Source organism: Artemia franciscana, chromosome 1 (assembly GCF_032884065.1).
Source record: "Artemia franciscana chromosome 1, ASM3288406v1, whole genome shotgun sequence".
Lineage (NCBI taxonomy): Eukaryota > Metazoa > Arthropoda > Branchiopoda > Anostraca > Artemiidae > Artemia > Artemia franciscana.
The window spans coordinates 53626559-53650979 of NC_088863.1; the positions used below are offsets into that span (position 1 = coordinate 53626559).

Below are 24421 nucleotides of genomic sequence, written 5' to 3' on the forward strand. Positions count from 1 at the left end.
CCGAAAAAGAGACTTTTAGGGACCTACGGTCGTTACTACCAAACCTATAATATAGGTGTACTGTATGCCTTTTGATAGCTAGGATCAGAGGCCAGGGATGCTAAAAAAAATAGATCACCTGGAATTTCATCACATCCCAAAACACCTTCCAATCTTTCTTTAGATTTTTAATTTTAATTCTATATTTTTATTTCAGATAATATACGTAAAAATATATAAAAGTAAAAAGAAAAACTGAAACTGGATGAAACACATTTCTCACTTTTCTGACTGTTTCAAAAGACTAGTTATGAGCAACCGCTTCTTCTTCTGGATTGCCATCTGCATGCTTTCGAGATCTGTGGATTTTTTTTGTTCCTCGCGGAGTAGCGCCCCTTTAGGAAATTATAGACTAGTAAACAACACAGCACTCGCTGTGGATATTTTTCTGGGCTTCGTTTGTTTTGATGGGCGTTTTCGGGCTGAAAAACCTCTTCCTAGCTAATTTATCTACTATGGGTTGCCTCCCCGTAGTAGCATAATATTCGTAGAGAGTCGGAGGTGATAGGCTTAGGACTGTCTGTGCAGGTTTTTGACTCTTGTTGATAGAAGAGCATCGCCAAGTGCTGAAAACTATGTTGCAACCAAGATGGGCCCAGGATTGCACAAAGCCTCCAACTTACTGGAGGTCCCAGGGCCTTCTTGCTGTCCGGTTCTATGCCGGCTTAAGCGCTTCGGTGTAGACTTGAGAAGATATGTTGGTCCCCGTCCTGCAGTGGTATCCGGGATCATTGCTTTTCCTGAGGCCAAAATAATTTCAAAGATTTAAAAAACATGAAAATTGGAACTTGGAATGTTACGACGTTAAAAAATGACTACCGCATCAACATTTTGACTGACAAATTCAGACGGTTTGAACTGGATTTATTAGGAGTTTCAGAAACTCATATCCCAGGGGTAGGAAGCATGAAATTAGGTGACATAGAATTTGTGTACTCAGGCAGGAAGGATGGGGTACATAGACAGGGAGTAGGGCTCATGATGAATAAAGAATCTGCTAAGTCTTGTTTAGGCTGGGAAGGTATTAATAATAGAATACTAATTGCTCATTTTATGACTAAAAAGTTCAGGGTATCAGTTATAGTAGTATATGCCCCTGGTGACCCAACTGATGGAGATACTAGTGACTCAGATGAATTTTACTTACAGTTACAGGAGCGAATAGACAGGGTGCCAGGTAGAAATATGGTGCGTTTGCTAAGAGATTTTAATGCCCAGGCTGGTAGAAATAGGGATAGATGATATCCTAGCCTAGGTAAATTTGGTGTAGGGAAAGAAAACAGTAACGGCTATAGACTTTTGCAATTTTGTAGGTATAACAACCTAGTTATAACCAACACTGTGTTTGGTCACAAAATGGCCCATAAGTTGACATGGTATTCAGGTGATGGTAAGACAGCAAACCTTATTGATTATGTTATTGTAAACCGAAGACTAGCAGGATAAATACAATATACTAGGGTGTATAGGAGTGCTGTTATTGATGTTAAAAGTAAAGGTCACCATCTAGTAGTACCTAAGGTTAATTTAAAGCTGAAATTTCGGAAGGGTAACTACCTCCCGGAAAGCTATGATGTTGGTAGACTCTAGGGTGAAAACTTGAGAAAAAACTTCCAGGAACAGTTGAATACTAAACTTGAGAGTTTAAAATTTGACAATGTGGAAGATGGATGGAATAATTTTAGAAAAACAATTTGTGAAGCTGCTGATTTTGTCTTAGAGAAGAGTGCTAAGACTGCAACTAGGAATATTAGTGAAAAAGCTTTAGGTTTAATAGAGAGTAGAAGGGGTTTGTACAAGAATTATCTGAGTGATAGGTCGTATGGAAACAAAAGGAATGTAAAGAAAGTGGAGAAAGGATTAAAATATGAACTAAGGAGATGTGAAGTGGAGGCCATGGATAAAGTTTCTGAGGATCTGGAAGATATGGCTAGACGCCATAATAGTAAAATATTATACTGGCATGTCAATAAATTGAAAGGGAGTAGTCAATCCGGACTAGTCCCAGTTAAAGATAGAAATGGGTCCACAATTAGTGATAAGTAAAAAGTCAAAAAAAGATGGGTGGAACATTTTGAGAATGTGCTAAACCGAGATACAGTTGCAGGAAAAGATATAGATGAAAATGAAAAAGTTTGTGATACCTTGGATGGGAAGGAAGATTTGTTTAGTGAGGAAGAATTAGCGAGAGTACTAAAAGGATTAAAAAATAATAAGGCTCCAGGTGCTGATAGTGTGATAAATGAGTTTCTTAAGTATGGTGGCTCTGAGGTTAGGAATAAGCTACTGAAGACTTTAAACATGATTTTTGAAAAAGGGGAAGTATCTAATGATTTTATGAAAACCTTAATTAAACCACTGTATAGAAAAGGTGACAAGAATGAGTGTCGTACTTATCGAGGCATTAGTCTCGTCTCTGTGGGTAGCAAATTACTGAGTAATATGATACTTTTTAGACTGAGAGATGCTGTAGACAAAGTTTAAGAGAAAAACATTGCGGTTTTAGAAAAGGTAGAGGATGTGTCGACCAAGTTTTCATTCTTAGGTTAATAATTGAGAAGTCCCTTCGTTGTCAAACACCTTTGGTCCTCAGTTTTATCGATTATGAGCAAGCTTTCGATTTTGTTGATAGAAGAGGGTTAGCAAAGGTCTTATCCTTATATGTAATACCTGAAAAATACATTAAAGCGATTTATGCTACGTACGAGAATAATACTGCTGCGGTTAAGGTAGGAAATTAGGTTAGCAACTGGTTTTGTATTAAATCAGGAGTTAAGCAGGGTTGTGTTCTATTCCCCTTTATATGGATCATTTTGGTGGACTGTGTCTTAAGGAGCACAGGAAAGGCAATTGGAGACCACGGAATCAAATGGGGAGGAAAAACGCTCCTGGACTTAGATTATGCTGATGATTTAAGCATATTAGATGAAAGTGTGATCAAAATGAATGAATTTTTAGAGGTTTTGCGAGTTCAGGGTGCTAGAATAAACTTGAAAATTAATGTGAAGAAGACTAAGTCACTAAGACTAGGAACAAGTGAAGATGAAAAGGTGACGTTGGGTAATGAAAAGATCGATCAGGTTGGTAGCTTCACTTGCCTTGGTAGTATTATTAGTAAAGACGGTGGGAACAGTGAAGATGTTAAAAGTAGAATAGCTAAGGCTCAGGGTGTTTTTTCACAGTTAAAAAAAGTTTGAAAGAGTAGAAAGATAAGTCTGCAAACCAAGATTAGAATATTGGAAGCTACAGTGATGACAGTGGTCAAATATGGCTCTGAAGCATGGGCGCTCCGAAAAGCAGATGAAAATTTACTAGATGTTTTCCAGAGAAATTGCCTACGGATTGTTCTGGGTACCTGGCTGACTGACCGTATTTCAAACAGTAGATTGTACGAAAAATGTGGTTCAATCCCACTATCTAGGGCTATAATGAAAGAAAGGTTGAGATGGTTAGGCCATGTTCAGCGGATGAAGGATGACAGATTGTCGAAGATTGTCCTTTTTGGCCGACCTTCTGAGGCTACACGGAAAGCAGGCCGTCCTTGTCTGGGCTGGGAGGATGTCAAAAATAGAGATTTAAAGGAAATGGGAACTTCCTGGGAGGGTGTAAAGAGGGAGGTCTTGAATAGATTAAGCTGGAGAAGGAGCATGCGTAGCATGTTGGCCCCAGGCGGCTTGATGCTGCAGTGAGTTATTAGTATTAGTAGTAGTAGGAGTGCTAATGATCCATCTAGCATTGCCTGAACAAGCTGTATTTCTACCATATTGTTCTTCTGAATCCCTTTCTGCAGTCGATTCCTTGCTTCTTGAAGCATCTGATCAGTTGCTTTTTCCTTAGTTCCGAATGCTTTCTTTTTCTCTTTCAAAGTATCCTCAAGAGTCTTTATCATTTCTTAGTTCGACGACATTTCAGCGATTAGCTGCTGCTTTTGCTGTTCTTCTTTTTCCGACTTGTGCCGTTCTTCTTCGCCATTTTTCTCAACTCTTTCTCCCGTTCCAGATAGTTTTGATAGCTCTTCCACGCTAACTTAGCAAGCTTTATCAAATCTTCAGTAACACAAACCTTTTGAGCACTCTCACCAACTTGACGCAACCCGTCAGCAACAAAAAGCTTGAAACTTAATGTGCACTCATTCATGGATGCTTTCTGCTCACCGAGGATCCTCCCAGACAGTGAAAAACCGTGCTCAACACTGGCCAAACCATAGAGAAATAATCAACGTATTTTTCACCACGACAGCCAAATTTGGATACTTCTCATCTTCAATGAGCCTATTTCACTGTTCATCTATCCTTGTCGGCGCAGATTGGAACTCACACACTGAACTAACTTAAACTCGTCTAGCAGCAAATCAATTTTCACTGGGATCAGCAGTTTTCGGGCGAAATACAACAAATCCTGAATAGAATTTGACTTCAAGAACTGGATTGGGTTGAAAAAAGACAAGCTTTTCAGGAACAACAAAGATTCTCCGTTCAAAGCTTGCTTCAAAATGTAATTTGCAGCAGACGCGTAGTGCAACTGTGCACTTCGTGTACAAAAACACACGTTTTGAAAGCTCGTCAGTAGCTCTGAGACAGGTCTGAACCTCGTCACTTAGAGAAGCAGCAACTTCCAACAGTGGAAGCATGTTTTTGTCATCTTCGAACGGTGTTTGACTCAAGTCTTCTAATAATTTCTGAGCTGCTTCGGCTTTCAAGATACGCCCAGCAAGCGTCCGAACAAGAAGCTCCAGCTCCATAAAAATTTCATGTACCAACGGTTCTTTGCGCTGAAACTTCAAAGTAAACCGAGTAAAAAGACTAGAACTGTCAGCAATGAACTGAAACTCTGCTTTCAAAGTGGAGTTCTTCAGAAGTTTTACAATCTCTGTATATGCATTCGATTCCATCAAAATAGCATTTTTTCTTCAGAATTAAGACAGTAAAATACTCGAAAATAGCGGGCAACTGCTCAATCATCCTAGCAGCAGCAGAACCAATCGATAGCCATTGGTTGGTACATGTTTGACAAAGTTTGACCAGGAAACTCCAGTTTTCTGCTGGATTTTTGAATAGTCTTCCAGCCGCGCAGGCCACCCACGAAAAAAGTAATACACCTTCACAATGAGATCAGAGCAAGTCTCCCCAACCTCTTCTAGGCTTTTGCGAAAGGCGTTGTGTACAATGTGGATTCTACAGGTGCCAATGTCTAAAAGTCCTTCACCATTTGTTAACTTACGTTTCTCACTGTCCATCAGTCTGGACAATCTTTTATTCACATTCGGGCCGTCATTGCTCAAAGTAAGCAGCTTAGAGAGGGACAAACTGCTACCATTAATTGCGTTCAGAATTTCTGATTTTAGGGCCTCTGCAGTGGCATAACCTAAGAAACAAGTCTTCAGATGCCTCTCTACCACCTGATTCATCTTTTCAGACCAGAAATGGATTCTAATCTGCAACTCCTTTTTGCTTTCCCTGTTGGTAATTTCATCAAATTCTATCAATTAATGACTATTACCAATTTCCTCCAATACAATCTTATGAAAATGTGGTCCAAGCGCTTCGTTCAACAGGTAGGTAAACTTAGTTCGCCCGACAGAGAAATTATTAAGAACTGGGTCCTTGAACATTTTCTTGAAGACTTCTGCTATTCCGTCTGCGTAATTACCGGAGTAGTCAGATTCAATCATACTAGAGGCCATGTAATATCATACTAGAGGCCATGTAATATCAGCTATCACTGTTTGCTTATTTACGGAGTAAGTGTAATTCCCAGTTTGATTACCTTCCAGGGTGCAGCTAGAGGCTGAAGTCAAGCGAAGTTGATTGGGTATCAGCTTAGTCTGGACGTTTTTCTTATGTTCTCCAGTCCGAGAGTGCTGCAGTGGAGAGTAACAACCTTTCTGACAAGCAAGTGATGAATTGCAAATGACATATTAGAACAAGCGTACATCTTCTGGGACTGCTCTGCACCACTCTTTCATTTGGTGCCCCGTTTCATCTTTCTCCTCAAGCCAAACATTCTTAAATTTGCATTTTTCCCATTTAAATTCAGTTATAAGCAATTACCATTAAGCCTGAAAAAAGACGAAAAGTTAAGCAGTTATTCCAAGAGGCTATTACCCCCCAACTCCCTAAAATTTAAGGCTGGCCCATGTAACTGGCAAAACACTGACAAAATAATAAACTCTCCTGAAAGCTATGATAAAAAAATGTATCTAGCATAATTCTGACAAAATAATCAGCCCATTAGAATTCAAGGCTAGCTAGGTCCACGTTTTAGCATAACACTGACATAATAATTAAATCTCGTGAAAGCTAGGATGAAAAAAAAAAATCCTAAGATGACTCCGGAGGCAAAGGGTGTCAATCTTTTCACTACTTTATACACTAACGCTGTAGCCGTGAAACAGGATTATGGTTACAAGAAAATATGTTGAAAATGACTTACATGAAACAAAACTGTAATACCATACCTTGCATAGTGGCTTCCATTACTTAGAGATAAGATATTCAACTAATATAGAAGAATATTGATCAGGAAAAAATCTTAAGGGACCTGAGCACTGATTTGGGGACCAATAGGGACCGAAGCCAGATTTAGGGACTTCCAGGGAGTTTAGGGACTTTGTGGCAGCCCTGCTAAGCTCATCCATTTTGTAAAAAAAAAGATGTGTCGCCAATATCTCAGGAACAGCTAAGGGTAATAAATTGAAAATTACAGAAAAGTATGAAGGGGTGTTAAGCTAAATGAAAAGAGCCTATTGGCATCCAAGGAGTCAAAAGGGGCGTGCTTGCAATAATTCCGGTTAGAGTTAAGGATTTAAATTGACAGTTTAAGTCCAGAAATTTTGTATATTTTCAACCCATTTATTTGAATAATGTTGCCGCTAACCATCTGTCCGAAGTTCTATAGTGCATATAATATTAAAATTTGTTGCCAAATTATTAATTCTTATGCAGAAGAACCAAAAAAAACTTTAAAAATTTTCCTTTTTTCCCCGACTGGTTGCAAAATTTTCAACACGTGCTTCCAATCATTGTACTAGACAAATTTTATAAATATTGTAGTACGGGGGGGAAGAAGCTGACTAATATCCTTTTTGGTCGAGCATATTTGGTCTATGCATAGTTTATTCTCCTTTTCCCTTCCTTGACTGAATGTCAATACTAGATGTGTCTGGCCCCCTTCTGGAAGGGGGCCAGCCCTGGGGGGATGTACATCCCTCTGATGATGATGAAACCAGTCATGATGATAGCACAGTCACAATGTTAGCTGCTGAAGATGTTTCACCTTGTGCTAGTAGTCAATCAGACTCCAATGATGATTTTCAGCTAGTTGAAAGCAGAAAGAGAAAGAAAATCTCCAATACCCCTCCTGAAATTACCCCTAAGCCAGAAGGACTGAGAAAAAACCTGAAACAAGCTACAAGATCCCCCCTACCAAAACCTCTTGTGCATTTCACCCTAACTAACAAATCAGAGATGTTCACAACTAAAGAAATTTTAAAGATCAAGATGCAACTTTACAAAATATTGAAATGCAACTTTATTGCTAATATTACAAGATATTGAGTCTTAGATATTTTGTTACTGGATGCTAAAGACGCCAAAAAAGCCTTAGAAATTAGCCACATCAATAACATATATGTCACAGCTAATTTAAAATCAACATTACAAACAGGACAACAAAAAAAATTGTGATTTACAATGTCCCCCCTGAAATCCAACTATTAGATCTTAAAGAAGGTCTAATGAACTGCAAAGGTGAAGAAATACCAGTGCTAGAGGCCTTACGACTGGGTAAGCCAAATGAAGCTGGACTTGTACCGAGCAGAAGTGTCTTGTTTATATTACCTCTCTCAACAATGTTAGAAAAAAATTTCCTCTTTCGCCAGCCAAAGCCATTTAGATTATGCCAAGAAAAGCCCATACAGTGCACCAAATGCATGAAGTTAGGTCATGTCTCTAAAAACTGCAAGTCCACCAAGACCCAATATAATATTTGTCTTGAAGAACACTTACACCAATCCTGCAGTTCTAAGCCTAAGTGTGCCAATTGTAAAGGAGATCAAAACTCATTTGACAAAAGAGCATGTCTCAAATATTTGGAAAGACATCAAGTTTTGAAAATTGCCAGGAAAGAAAACCTACCGGTAGGAATAGTTGCAAAATCATACAGCACTTTTCTCAAGGAAAACATCCCTACTTTAAAAGAAAGTACTAAGACTCTTCCAAGGAAATGGGCCCGTAGTATAATTAGTACACCACAACAAAGATCTTCAACAAGTAGTATGGCATCTCCATTGACTAGCCCTAAATCTCTTCTGGCTGATTTAAATTTCACCCCTTCAGGAAGAAGTAACAAATCAAAAATGTTGATTCCAAGCCTCAAAAAAGGAACACTGCCCCCATGCCTAGTGTACTGCCCAATTCTGCAATATCTGCCAAGGATCATATTTCTCTATCCAAGCTGATCCAGTACCTTATCTCAGTCACCTTTATTTCCCAAATAGATACACCAAAGCACCTGAAGGCCACCATTCTGAGAGAAATAGATGCACACTATTTTTCTAAATCTGTTGTTGAAGAAACAGATAGTGAGGCTATTAGTATCTTCAACCAATGTCAGGCTCTCCATTATCTCACAGAAATACACGACTAATGATATTTATGTCCCTTTAAAGATACTTCAGTGGAGTTTTGCATCAATTAATACATTGAAACTAGTTGACTTATCTGGTTACGTAACACAAAATAATGTTAATGTAGTGTGTCTTCAAGAAAAAAATCCACAAGGACTAAAAAAGATTATCCTGCCTGGTTATAAGTGCTATCGTAAAGTCAAAGGTACAAACAGGAAAGGCGGTGGTGTAGCAATTTTTATAGATAAAATATTATCCGTTTTCCTTTGCCTACGTTTTGCTACGAAATTGAAATAGATGTAATTGGAGTATCGTCAACTTAAATACTGGTAAGCATATCAACATCAAATCCTTTTGTACCCCACGAGGTGAAACAGATATCCTTAATATTCATGAGAAAGAAACAGCTGGAGGAAAAACTCTTATACTTGGTGATTTTAATGCTCACAGTCCATTATGGGAAAAACCTAACTATGAAAATAAGGCTGGAAAAAGTATAGAACAACTTCTGATAAATGATACTAATCTCTCTTTGTTTACTCCTTATAACTTCCAGACCAGATTTGATTCTCGTAATCATAATTCGTCCACAATTGATCTCCAGATTGGTCCCACATATCTTTATGCAATTATTAACATTACAAAAGTCCCTGAACTGCAAACAGATCATATAGCCATTCTTACTTCATTAAGCAGCACACAAGTTATGTCCACAAATCCCAGGCCAAAGTATAAAACCAAACAAGAGCTAAGAGCTCATAGGGCACTTGTGACGAGGCCAGAAGAGCTAAGAGTCAAGAGCTCATATGATATGAGCTCTAACAAGATTCTAAGAATCAATAGATTGATTTAAAAGGAAAACCAGAGGCTTAATGCCGGTCGGGATTTAAAATAAAAGCTCTGAGTCACGATGTCCTTTTAGATATCAAAAATCATGAATATCCGATCACCCACTCGTAAGTTATAAATCTCATTTTTTTTAATTTTTCTTCTCCCTTTAGCCCCCCAAATGGTCGAATCTGGGAAAACGACTTTATCAAGTCAATTTATGCAGCTCCCTGACACGCCTACAAATTTTCATCGTCCTAGCACGTCTAGAAGCACCAAACTCGCCAAAGCACTGAACCCCTCCTCCCAACTCCCCCAAAGAGATTGAATCAAGTACGGTTACGTCAATCATGTATCTACGACATTTGCTTATTCTATCCACCAAGCATTCATCCCGATTCCTCCACTCTAAGCGTTTTCCAAGATTTCCGATTTCCCCCTCCAGCTCCCCCAATATCAACAGATCTGGTCGGGATTTGAAATAAGAGCTCTGAGACATGAATTTCTTCTAAATATCAAATTTCATTAAGATCCGGTCACCCGTTCTTAAGTGAAAAATACCTCAATTTTTCTAATTTTTCCAAATTAACACCCCCCCAGCTCCTTCCAAAGAGAACGGATTCGTTCCAATTATGTCAATCACGTATCTAGAACTTGTGCTTATTCTTCCCATCAAGTTTCATCCGATCTCTGCACTCTAAACGTAAGATTTCTGTTTCCCTCCTCCAACCCCCTATGTCCCCAGATCCGATTCGAGTCGAAAATGGAGCATCTGAGACATAAAATCCTTCTATATAGCAAGTTTCATTAAGATCCGATCGCCAATTCGTAAGATAAAAATACCCAAATTTTCACGTTTTCCAAGAATTCCAATTTCTCCCTCCAACTCCCCCAATGTCACAGGATCTGGTCGGAATTTAAAATAAGAACTTTAAAGCACAAGATCCTTCTAAATATTGAATTTAATTAAGGTCTGATCACCCGTTCGTAAGTTACAAATTCCTCATTTTTCCGAATTAACCCCCCCCCCCCCCAACTCCACCAAAGAGAGCGGATCCGGTCCGATTGTGTCAGTCACGTATCTTAGACTTGTTTGTGTGCTTCCCATCCAGTTTCATCCTGGTCTCTCCGCTTTATGTATTTTTTAAGATTTCCCCCCCCCCAATGACGATGGATCCGGTTGAGAATTAAAATAAAAGATCTAAGTTACGAGGTCCTTCTAAATATGAAGTTTCATGAAGATCCAATCACTCCTTCGTAAGTTAAAAATACGTCATTTTTTCTATCTTTTCAAAATTAACCCTCCTCCCCAATTCCCCCAAATAGAGTGGATCCGTTAAAATTATGTCAATCACGTATCTAAGACTTCTGCTTATTTTTCCCACCAAGTTTCATCCCAATCCCTCCCCTCTAAGTGTTTTCCATGATTTTAGGTCCCCCCCTAACTCCCCCCAATGTGACCAGATCCGGTCGGGAATTAAAACAAGAGCTTTGAGACACGATATCCTTCTAAATATCAAATTTCATTGAGATCCGATCACCGGTTCGTAAGTTAAAAATACCTCATTTTTCCTAATTTTTCAGATTTAACCCCACCCCCCCCCCCAACTACCCTAAAGAGAGCGAATCCGTTCCGGTTATGTCAATCATGTATCTAGGACTTGTATTATTTTTCACCAAGTTTCATCCCGATCCCTCCACTCTAAGTGTTTTCCAAGATTTTAGGTCTCCCCCTCCCAACACCCCCCCCCCTGTCACCAGATCTGGTCGGAATTTAAGATGAGAGCCCTGAGACACGATATCCTTCCAAGCATCAAATTTCATTAAGATCTGATCAACCGTTCGTAAGTTAAAAATACTTCATTTTTTCTATTTTTTCCGAATTAACCGGCCCCCCACTTCCCCCTCCAGATGGTCAAATCGGGGAAAAGACTATTTCTAATTTAATCTGGTCTGGTTTCTGATATGCCTGCCAAATTTCATCGTCCTAGCTTACCTGGAAGTGCCTAAAGTAGCAAAACCAGGACCGACAGACAGACAGACCGACAGAATTTTTACGATTGCTATATGTCACTTGGTTAATACCAAGTGCCATTAAAAACAAACTGGCCTCTTTTCCGAGATATACTTGCATCTTTTGATTCCTCAGAGGTATATAACCTATTAGATATAGATAAAAAAAAGCTGAGAAATTATCATCATGGTTCGTTGCTGCTGCTGATGCTGCCATTCCAAAATGTCGTAATAAGAAAAAGCTAAATATTAAGAGGCTACCTATGACATGGCGGGACGATGACTGTGAATCAGCAAAAGAAACTAGAAAAAAAGCCAGAAAGCATTTCCAGAAACATCCCTCGCCTACCACACATCTTGAGTATAAACATGCAATAGCAAAGCTTAAAATAACATGCATAAAGTAAAAAAAGATAGCATGGGATAGGTTTGCTCGAAGATTGACTCCCAAACAGCCTTAAGAAAAGTCCACCATTATATTAGCCTACTGAATGGTTACAATAAACCTATTGATGATAGGAAATATGATATATGTATTAATAACAGAAATATTCTTAGTGACAAAGAGAAAACTGAACTGTTTGCAGAGTATTATAAAGAAGACATCGTAAGACAGTTCCTAGGACGACCTTCCTTTTGTGTTCTGCCAAAATCCTGCTCACATAAACTTTCTTTTGAAAAACCCTTCCTTTTTGAAGAGATGAAGCAGGCCATCATCCTTAGCAATCCAAAATCAACTCCTGGACTCGATGACATCCATATAAATTGGATTACAAAACCGCCAGATTTATTTAATTATGCACCTTTGCACATTTATAATCATATATGGGCCCATCACAAAATTCCTAGATCTTGGAAATAACTATAGTCAATACCATTCTTAAGCCTAGCCAGCCTTCAAACAGTATTAAATCCTACAGGCCAATTTCAATGCTAACAACATTAGGAAAAATCCTGGAACGACTGATTTTAAATAGGGTTGAATGGTTTGTAGGAGTTAACAACCTCTACCCCCCTGAACAAACAGGATTCAGAAAACGGCACTGCTCACTGGACAATGTTGCTTGCCTTGAAAATGATGTATCCAATTCATTTAACCAACGGCATTCAACCATCACCATACTTTTTTATTGGGCTGATGCCTATGGTAATGTCATTCACCAGAAATTGGTGGAGGTATTAATGAATTTTGACTTTCCTATTGGTAGTATTGTTAACTTATCTATAATTTTCTAAATAACAGAACATTTGTTGTCCAAATTGGTAATTGTAGGAGCCACAATCACCCTATTACAGAAGGCTTACCCCAGGGAGCCATCCATAGTCCTCTACTATTTAATCTATATATATCTGAGTTTCAATTATAACATGCATCATTTGGGCTCTATGCAGATGACCTAGTAATCTGGAAATCAGGCAGAAACGTCACTGATTTAGTCAAAGATCTTCAACAAGATATCCGCATAATCTCTTGCTTCTCTTAAGCCTTAGGTTTGTTTATCTCCACTTCCAAAACCAAAGCAATCCTATTTACCAGACAAAACATTCAACCATACCAAATATAGTTGTGAATAACTCTACTAAAAGCTATGAATCTTCAGTGAAGTTGCTGGGAATTGTTTTTGATTCCAAACTAAGATGGCATGATCACATCAAATCACTCAAGAAGAATATAAACCAGAAACTGACCCTACTTAAACGACATGCTAATTCTAAATGGGGCTCATCACCTAAAACAATGATAGGTTTTTATAAAGTTTATATAAGAGCAAAAATGGAATATGGCATTCAATTTTTGCTAATAGCTTGCCACAGATTTTTAACATGCTAGAGTCATTGCAAAATTCTGCAATTCGTATCGGTATGAGATTTCATAAGCATGCTCCAATAATTAAAATACGAAACCTGTCGGGGATCACCTCTTTGCAAGAAAGAGCTTTGCTTCAGAGAAGGACATATTTCACCAGAATACAAGCATTTGGTAATCAACATTATGTATACCAGAAAATCTTTCATAACCCACCATCTATGATTTCGGTATCATCTTCCTGGAATCTTTTTTTAAAGGAGTTTCCAGAGTGGTCTTCTCAGTGGATGGATACTTTTCCCTTTGTGGATTCCCCACCATGGGAGATGGTCCATATTGAGTGTCATAGAGTATACTAAAAAAGAATAAATCCTGCTATTCAGCCAAGGAAGTCAAGATAATTTTCGAAAATTATGTGAATACCCATTTTCTCAATTATATGCATGTTTGCACTTATGGTTCTGTTAAAGATTCTAAAGCTGGGGCAGCTGCCTGTATCCCTGCTCTAAACCTGAACATTTTTGCCCCCCTTCCAATTAATTCATCAGTACTTTCGGCTGAATTATGTGCGGTTCTACTTGCATTAGATGCTTTAAGTGAGCTTGGGACCTCTTCAAGAAATGTCTTGTTCCTGTCAGATTCCCTTTCATCAATTCATCTTCTCAACCAGATAAATTATCAAGCTGATGATTATGACATGAAAAATATACGCCAAAAGATTGGATATCTGTTCTCAATGGGATGTGGTATTGCATTCCTTCACATTTCTAGCCATAAAGAAATCAAATATAATAAAATGGCAGATAGTTTGGCAAATAAGGCTGCTGAGATCCCTCCGGCAAGAAATTTGAGGACAATGAATTACAGAGATGTTGTTAGAGCCAGAATAAATATTACTTGCCAGCGATTTTTGTACCATCCTTTCAAGTCTCAGGATTTTAATATGATCTACTATAAGTTAAAAACTGGAACTATTTTACTTAACGCTGATTTTTTTAAATGGGGAATCAACAACACCCCACTATGTAGAAATTGCTGTCAAACGTTGGAAAACGCTCAACATGTTCTATTTGAATGCATCCCAGGAGATAATGATTTCAGGAGACGGATAAATTACGGCCATCAATTAAAGATCCCCTTAACTTTTGATGCTCTCATCAATTGCTCCCTGTCACACGAATTAGAAGCTATTATTTATAGGGTGATGATATCAATCCTGAAAAGATGCCATTATTACTAGCAGCACGTTGCTTGTTATCAACAAGCAGATATTTTTTTTTCTAGGAATATTGCCAGAAGCTTTCAATTATCAGTGATGGTATTACTGTAATGTCTAAGAGGTGAATATACATCCTACTGATCCACAGATCTCATAAACATAAGAAGAAGAAGAAGACTAAAAAAGCAATGTCAATTAAACAAAATATACAATAATTTAAAAAGATTTTTTCCAAGAACGAGATTTTCACAAAAAATTTTCACGTTTTTTTTAACAATCCAAAACTGCTAAAGCTTTAAGGAATAAATATCAACACATATTAAACAATCAGACAACTTTCATGTGCTCTTATCAGCAATTATGGTTAATATGATGATTTTCTTTCTTATTTTGTTGATGCTAATACAATTAAAAATCCGCGTGACTTTTTCTAACGGAAATACACTGGTGATGCAACTTTTATTGCACTAATAAATGATCAGGTCCGTTCAAAGTAATATTAATGCGCGGGACACGAAGTATGTTCCACAGGGGCCTCATTAAAACTCCATTTCAGATGGGATTCGCATATCATCCAGGTGGCTGGGCGGGGGGCGTTTAACTCAAAGAACAGCCATTATTGAGCCCTTTCTTGTTAGAACAAATATGTGGTTGATAACAATAGGCGATTTTTCGATTTCTCGATCTGTTGTTCTTCCTCTTTCTCGATATCTCTTTCTTTCTCTTTCTGTGGGTGGCCGTATGAATGTATACATAATATTCAATTATATTTAAGACATATAGAAACTCTTATGAGGCACAATCCGATGCTTAACTATGATTCAATGGATTGCAGGAAAAAGTAGAATAGCATGACTAGTTTGTAATAATTAGTATTTGTCTCTTTTTCTGTTTGTTAGAATCAAATTATTTCACTCATTAACTATTGAGCTCAAATAGTACAGAGACATATTAAAAACTTACATCTAGCCTGTTTACCCAGAGAGAGGACTTTTCGCCGTGTCCAATCCAATTGATATGATTTGCTACTCGAAAAGCAGTGCCTTCCAAGTTAATAGAAAATCGTCCCTGTGGGCAGTTGGCAGAGCTGTAACAATCACCAGCTTCACCAAATGGAATCAATGCCCCTCGTAATGGCTTTGCATAGGCAAAGTCATTAGCTATAAATAAACAATTATAAGGCACTTGACAGGCTAAATAAACCTATCAAATTGGTTAATTAGATGCACATTAGATACACATTGCATTCCCTATCACCATTGGCAATTCGATCCCGGTTAGATCCCTAAAGTATTATTGGACAAAAAGACCCAATATTGGCTTCATAGGTGATTTATTTTAGCTGATCAATCTTAGATCATTTTACACTCTTATTCTACGTAGCTTACATTGTGGAAAGGAATGTGAAGAGGTTTTGTTTTATATGAACTAACTGGTTACTTTAGTTAAAGATTAAATAGTAAGTTTTCTTAATGGATTCGAATTTAATCACTAAATTATAGACACAGTCCCTGTTTCTTTACTAGCATGGAGTCCCCTTTCCAAAATGTTTAGATACAACCCAATTTACGGAGAATACACACGCCATTACTTTTATCGAGTGGTAATTTGGCTCTTAATCCTCCTCATAAGTAGACAAAGGCTTTTTTTGCTTGAGCTTCACTGAACTCATTCATCTTTACCACTAACTTATAAATGTAATGTAGGAAAAAAGGAGCCATTTCCTGACCAATAATTTGGTTATTGGTTTTGTATGGAGGCAAATATTTGCAAATTCTCGTTAATTGGCTGTTTTAGCTAAAAATGTTAGAGGTTTTTACAACCTGACGTCTCCAAACCCAATAGCAGTGGTATGTTCGCTACTTATAAATTTATAGTCTAGTGCAGAATCCGTCTAGCTCAGTGGCATGATCACCAAAGAGCCGTGTTTTATTTAGTGCAAATCATGTGTTTTTTATTAAAAATTAAGTTTCTCGGGATTTTGCTTTCATATCTCCATGAACAATATAAAAAAAAGAAAGAAGAAGTGGGTCTCTATAAATAAAATACCAATCATTTTTAGCGAGGTTGATAATTTAATCCTCGTAATTTATCCGCTAGCTGACAGTTGGCTCCGATACTCCTTGCAAAACGATTGGCCAAATAAAGTGCTTTTACTGGTCGTCTTAGTTGACTTCAGTTGAATTTTATTCCAGATAATGCTGAAAGCCCTAACTTCCTTAAAATTCAACAAATTAGAGCAACTTGTTTAAGTGTATTATTTAGTTATGAAGTCCAAGCCCTAAACCCAGTATCTTCAAAATCCGTTAATTTTCCGAGTTAATCAAACTACAACATTTCGATAAGAAAAGCAGTGAGATATAATTTTGAACCGTAATTGTTTGTACAATAGTGAGATTTTAGCCCCTAGCTAAATTAAGTCTGAGGAAATAATTCGGGAAAGCGTTAGATATGGAGTCCTACCCCGACCTTTTAGTTTAATTTCTCCTTATGCTGTTTTTATTAGTCACCTAATAAGAAGAGTGTAGAAGTACGATGTTTTGAGAAGGTACATAACAGTGTTGATTTTACTTAATCAAAACCACTCTTTGGTTGGCACTGTCTTGTTAGATAATATCAACGACTTAGACCTCACTTTAATTTTCACATAAACTGATTATAGATGCCGATTGTACTAATTTATCATACTTTAACTTTCAAACATATTTCTACTCTGTTTTCGCCTAGAGAAAGTCACTACTTTAGGTTATTACTCAAATGGGATCCCAGATCAATGCTCTTTAAGATCTGAGCTTAAGGCAACAGTTTGTTAATTTTGTGACACAAAGGCATAAAAAGTAGGGATAAGGGTTTGCTGATTTTGATATCCAGGGAAATCAAACAAGCAGGAATTTTATTCACACTAATTTTGTTTTTTCGAGCTGCCGTGCCAATCCAAGAAAATGTGGAAGACAAAGCATTTTTTTTGGGTTCTAGGCGTTTACCCCCCTCCCCCGGCGGTTATCTTCCACCTAAAAAATACCCCCTGTGGAAAATACCCCATGGAAAATACCCCCCCCCCCCCCACGGAACAAAACGTCTCACGGTCTCATGGAAAAAAACTCGGTAATGTATTTGGACAGCTTGAAGTCAGAAAACAATTCTTATTTCATAATTAGTAGAATAATTGTACCTAACACCTTTGGGATGCAGACCCGCTTTACTTTAACCCCCACCCCCTATGTGCCAATATATAGCCCAAATTTGTTTATGAAGTAACAGAAACTAACGAAAAAGCCGGTTTGCTCTCGAGTTTTACACTGCGTAAGCTTGAGTGAGTGGTGTATAATACAAAAGTAACAAAATTCCATTCCCCTTACGGAAATTAAAAAAAAAGCTCAAATAAAATTTTCGGGTGATATTTTGCGTTTTTTACCGGGGGGGGGGTATTTTCCACGAGGCTGGGTATTTTCTGCGGGGTATTTTCCGGAGGATATTTTCCATGCGGAGGGGGAGAATTTTTTCCAGGGAAGGGGGGTAATCGTCGGAGGGAGGGGTAAATGCCGGCCACCAAAAAAATGTATTTTTCAAAGAGTAGCAGGAACGAAAAACTTACGAACCATCTTTCCTGTCCCAGTTAACATGACATTGGGGCATCTGAGAAATTTTGTCCAGAACTTTCCCTCAGTTAGAGCAGATATAATTTTATTTAAAACTGATACGACTTTCGGGGATTTTTGGGGGGTTGTAAATCAATGAATATAGCTTTCTTGGTTTCTTTCCTCTACATTATTGAGTAATCTTTTCCCAACAAAACGCTTTTTGCAAGAATGATCCCATTTGTATCCATCGTATTCACTCCATCGTATTCACTCTTGTGTAATCTAACTATTCTGTTGATTTTTCCAGGGTGCCCAAATTTCCTCAAAATCCTCGATTTTAGATAGCTTCAAATTTCTTGGGTATGAAAATCAGACAGCTGTTCTCTCGATTATACATCTATAGAGGTCCTACCCAGGCACCGACGCACCAACTTTATTTTTACTGACCACTTTAGCCGACTGTTTATCTCCTGTTATGAATGTTGAACGTCCTTGTACCACTGCCGAGGCTACTTATTGGACCAAAAACTAATGCTTTGGTTCTGAGATTTCCAATTAAGATTGTTCTACTTTTAACAATAAAAACAAAACTGAATCATTTCTAATGGAATTCCCTACATTGGAACTGCTTCAATTGAAAGGCTTTTTATTAGTTTTATGAAAGAGAGAACAAAATCCAAATATACCTTATGTAACCTACGATTTAAAACTGGTAATAAAAAAAATTCGAACAAAGTGATTCGAAAATAAAAGTTGACAAAGAAAACGATTTAAACAATTAAGTAATTAGCGTAAAGAGCTAGGGTTGGGGATGTGGTACACTCCTCCCTAGAAAATTAAGTCTATCTCATTCTTCACTGAGGGTATGATCTGTAATTATAAGATGTGACAATTTCAGAGTAAATAGTAAGGGCATGAGAGGAGAAGCAGCCCCCTTATACGTGATTAGCGATGGTTTTGATATTCAATGTCCGTCTTTATTTTTGAATGTAAAATTTTTTTTTAAGTTTGGTTCATCTTATTTCTATTATTCTTGTTTCTAAGCTTATAACCTACTCTCAGAAACGCCCAGAATTCCTAAATAAAAATAGGGCATACGCTGGCATAATAGGTTATTCTAAAACAAATTCTCTTGACATACCCCCCTTCCTTACACCTCTGCTTAGAAAAGCAAATACATAAAATGTCTCACTCAATTTTGACCTACAAAAAAAGAATTCGTCCTCCTAAAAACCAAAAATGTACGCTTAGTCCAAACTATTCCTCCAAATGAAAGGAAGCTAGAACGACCTCCCTCCCCATACATTTGAAGGGACTTCCAAAGAACTATAGGAAGTCCAAGCATAAAGTTGATATTTGGAAGTCACAACATCAGATTCAGCGTATCAGAGAACCCTATTGTAGAAGTGTCAAGCTCCTATCTACAATTAAATAAAAAAAAACAAGTTTTTTTAACTGAAAGTAAAAAGCGACATTAAAACTTAAAACAAACAGAAATTACTTCGTAAATGAAAGGGGCTGCTTCCTCATCAACGCCCCACTCTTTACGCTAAAGTTTAACTCTTTCTCTCAATTTTTCTTTTTAAAACAGTAAAAAACTTTAGCGTAAAGAGCGGGGCGTTGATGAGGAAGCAGCCCCTTTCATATACGAAGTAATTGCTGTTCGTTTTAAGTTTTAATGTCGCTCCTTACCTTCAGTTAAAAAAAACTTGTTTTTAGTTATTGAATTTCTGAACGTTTTTTAATCAATGCATGTTTTAATTTTGGCTCTAAACAGAGGAATAATTAAAACGAAATTTGCATATATTTTTTTGGCTAAATGGCTTTCTCATAATTTTGATCGAACGATTTTGAGAAAAAAGGGCGGGGGAGGAAGCCTAGTTGCCCTCCGATTTTTTGGTTAATTAAAAAGGCTACTAGAACTTATAATTTTTTAAGAATCTTTTTATTAGTAAAATATTTACGTAACTTATAAATTAGCTTACTTAAAGAACTTTTGTATTCTCATGTTTTTATTACATATATGAGGGGGTTCGCCCCCTCGTCAGTACCTCGCTCTTTACACTAAAGCTTAAATTTTGTCCCAATTCATTAAGGGTGACCCCTGAATCACAAAAGCCGCAGAATAAAAAGTTGAAATTACTAAAAATACTTTAGCGTAAAGAGCGAGGTATTAGGAGGAGGTGAGCCCCTCATATGGGTAATAATTTCTGTTTGTTTTAAGATTTAATGCTGTTCCTTACTTCCAGCTGATAAAAACTTTTTCATATTTATTTTTTCACTGTTTTTTTTTAAATAATGCTAGTAAATCCTGCGCTCCCTTCATGGAAATTTTCTTCCCCCATGACAAATTCTCGATGGAAAGTTCCTCCAGCATATCCCCCTTCTTCTCAACCCCTCCCCCAACCAAAAAAATCCTCCTGAAAACGCCTGTACACTTCCCAATAGCCATTACTATATGTGAGCACTGGCCAAAGTTTGTAACTTGTTGCCCCTTCCACGGGGACTGTGGGGGAGTAAGTCGTCCCCAAAGACATAGTTATAAGGTTTTTCAACTACGCTGAATAAAATGGCCATCTCAAAATTTTGATCCGTTGACTTTGGGAAAATAATTAGCGTTGGAGGGGGCCTATGTGTCCTCAAATTGTTTTGGTCACTTAAAAAGGGTACTAGAACTTTTCATTGCCGTTAGAATGAGCCCTATAACAGCATTCTAGGACAACTGGGTCGATATGATCACCCCTGGGAAAAAAACAAAACAAAAAAACAAACCAACAAATAAACACGCATCCGTGATCTGCCTTCTGGCAAAAAATACAAAATTCCACATTTTTGCAGATAGGAGCTTGAAACTTCTACAGTAGGGTTCTCTGATACGCTGAATCTGATGGTGTGATTTTCGTTAAGATTTTATGACTTTTAGGGGGTGTTTCCCCCTATTTTCTAAAAAAACGCAAATTTTCTCAGGCTCGTAACTTTTGATGGGTAAGACTAAACTTGACTTAAGATTGTATGACTTTTAGGGGGTGTTTCCCCCTATTTTCTGAAATGAGGCAAATTTTCTCAGGCTCGTAACTTTTGATGGGTATAACTGATCTTGATGAAACTTATATATTTAAAATCAGCATTAAAATGCGATTCTTTTGATGTTGCTATTAGTATCAAAATTCTATTTTTTAGAGTTTTGGTTACTATTGAGCCGGGTCGCTCCTTACTACAGTTCGTTACCACGAACTGTTTGAAAATGTGGAATTTTGTATTTTTTGCCAGAAGGCAGATCACGGATGCGTGTTTATTTGTTCGTTTGTTTGTTTTTCCCCAGGGGTGATCCTATCGACCCAGTGGTCCTAGAATCTTGCGAGAGGGCTCATTCTAACGGAAATGAAAAGTTCTAGTGCCATTTTTAAGTGACCAAAAATTGGAGGGCTCTTTAAGCTAAAGTTTTTTACTGTTTTAAACAGTAGAGTTAAGAGAAAGAGTTAAACTTTAGCGTAAAGAGCGGGGCGTTGATGAGGAAGAAGCCCCTTTCATATGCGAAGTAATTTCTGTTCGTTTTAAGTTTTAATGTCGCTGCTTACTTTCCGTTAAAAAAAACTTGTTTTTTATTTAGTTTATAGATAAGAGTTTAAAACCTCTCAAGTAGGGTTCTCTGATCGTTTTTTAGGTAGGTAGCGAATACCTCAAAGGGTGTAATTTAATGCCAAAACGTCTTAACTGTCATTGAACCTTAAAGTAAATACAGAATTAACTTAAGAGGAAGGTATAAATTGATATCTAGTCCCTCTTGATTTCCAGGAATATTTCTTGTGTGTGCAATTTATTATAAAATTAAAGATTAATATTCAACCTCAAACCGAGTAGACTTTATTCCATACAGGAGGGGAGCAACTATCTCCTCATCACTAGCCCCCACCCCTCATGGTCACAGAAACCTTGGGTGACGCTCACTCGATCCAAAATTGTTAGTTCTTGTCCTTTTTTTTAAAGTCAAAAGAGATTGGAGACAGGCCAGCCTGTGTCCTAGAATCTTTTTTTGTATGTAGTCCTTTTTTAACCCCTTAGCACATCTAACCAACCTTTGGGGATAAAATGACCTCCCACAACTCTTGGTGAAAGGTCTGTAAGTCATGAAATTTGCCAATTGTTTGCGTACAGTAATTTTTAATGGGAAGTAAACATACATTTGCGGGGGGGGGGATTTCCAAGAGGAGAACTTTCACTAGGGAGGGAGTTTCCGGGGGGACATTCCAGGGAATTTTAACAGAAGTTAAAATGGGGAGTTTAAATGGGAGTTAAAATGGGAGTTTAACAGAATTCCTATACGTATTCTTTTTATTTGTCTTACTTTCTCTTTGCCGAATTAGTTTTACATGTGGAGATGTTAAGGGAAATGGTCTGGGAGAAATTTTCACCGGTTTGGAATTGTCTAGGGGATCTTTGCTTAAGAGGGGATTTTCCACGGGAGATATTCTCCATGGGGGAGTTTGCCACAGGATTATATATCCAGAGGAATTTTCTGTGGGAGCAACTTTCTACTAGGGAGGGGAATTTTAGTGAAAGATTTTCCACGGAGGGTGGAATTTCCGCCATGATTTAAAAAAGAATCAGAAATTAAAGTCTTTTTAAAATGAATCATCTGCAAGAAATTTTCCAAGGGGGACTTTTAGCAAGAATGGAATTTTCTTTGGAAGGATTTTCCAGGCAGGGGTATTTTACGCGGAAGGAACATTTAAGGAGGGATTTTCCATGGGGGAAGGAATTTTAGATGGAGTTTAGCCTGATGTCAGCGTTATTTAAAAGAACGATCAGCAATTAAATAAAAAAACAAGTTTTTTCAACTGAAAGTAAGGAGCAACATTAAAACTTAAAACGAACATAAGTTATTATGTACATAGGGATTTTTTCCCTCCTCAATACTTTGATCCTTACGCTAAAGTCTTTTTTAGAACTTTCAGAAGGGTATTATTCTGATGACCTTTTGTTTCAGGAGTAAATCAAAAATAATTGGAACAAAAAGTCAAATTTTAGTGTAAAAACTGAAGTATTGAAAGGAGGGGTCAAGCCCTTCATATACATAATAGTTTCTTTTGGCTTTAATTTTTAATGTTGCTCGTTAATTTCAGTTGAAAAAACTTGTTATTTTTGCTTAATCAAAATTAAGGACAATGTGAGCATAAGGCAAACTTCATTATTTGAGTAGACTACTACTAAAGATTATATTTTGCACAAAAAAATAATAATAAATAAGAGAGATATTTTGCAATATGGTAAAAAAAATTAGTTTGCAATTGAAAATAATTTTCTCATAAAAATGCTACTTTCATATTTTTGATAACGGAGTTCTCAGCGACAGCAACGAAAAAGTAACTTAACACTAAAAAGGCAAGGGTTAGTGAAACATTTAGGCCCCCGTTCCTTGGACGAGTTCTTTGCATGTTATTTTATTGTAACGCCCACAGTTCTAATGTTTCACGTAATACGACAATTCTGCTATCATTCAATGGCTAGCATTTAGTTCGTTTTCAAAAAATTATTGCTCTTTCTAGTTTGCAACTAATAATCTCCCTTGAGTATAATAGTAGAACCTTAAGAAATTGAGCTCTGATAAAAAAAAGTCTGCCATTTTGTGTATTTTTTCTTAATTGTTTTGAGCACAAATCGACGTTTTAAAACTTAAAATGTTGTTTGGAGTTCAGAAATGCAAAAAACCTCGATAAAAATATTGTTAGAATCCTAAATTCAAGTATAAATGCCAAAGACAAATAAAAAAAAAAAATATGGAGGATTTCCAAACACAAATTTATAAAGCGAAGCTGTACTCTAAAAGACACCCCAGAATTTGAAAATATCTTGCTATATTATACTAGCGAAATTCCCTAGAAACTGTATCCATTGAAACGAAAGCATGTGACATTTCTATGTCTTCATTTTGTCTTGAATAAAGAAGAATAATATTTCACTTGTTGAACGTTTTATTTGAGGGGTTTCCGTGATGTGAAAGAAAATATTAACTTCCGAGTGTAAAGGAAGACGGGAATAACTACTACCGAAATGTGGAAGCGTTTTGACAGACGTGTTCATGTTTTGAATCTCTAGGTCAGAACAGTCTTACCCGAATTGGGCAGACATTCAAATTCATTGCCGTATCTTGGGCATAGAGGGAGGGTGGATGAATGTGAAGTTTACTTGTTTATATACTAAAAAATAATAGATTAAGGGCAATGACATAAAGACGTATAGTTTTGGCAGTTTGGGGGCCAAATCGAGCTAACCAAAGGTTTAGGGGCCAAATCGAGCCAATTTTTCAC

General features: G+C 37.3%; 1 protein-coding gene across 7 annotated transcripts in view; it reads right to left on the reverse strand.

Annotated features, from left to right (window-relative positions):
* Positions 1–24421, reverse strand: part of LOC136031369 (A disintegrin and metalloproteinase with thrombospondin motifs 9-like) — a 466037-nt gene that overhangs the window by 13225 nt on the left and 428391 nt on the right. For 5 of the 7 annotated variants that reach the window (XM_065710894.1, XM_065710885.1, XM_065710903.1 and 2 more), the window contains one exon: positions 15496–15692. The exons of the other annotated variants lie outside the window; for them this stretch is intronic. In XM_065710894.1, coding sequence (XP_065566966.1) covers positions 15496–15692 — 197 coding nt within the window. The remainder of the gene's footprint in view (positions 1–15495; positions 15693–24421) is intronic. 7 annotated transcript variants of the gene reach the window in all.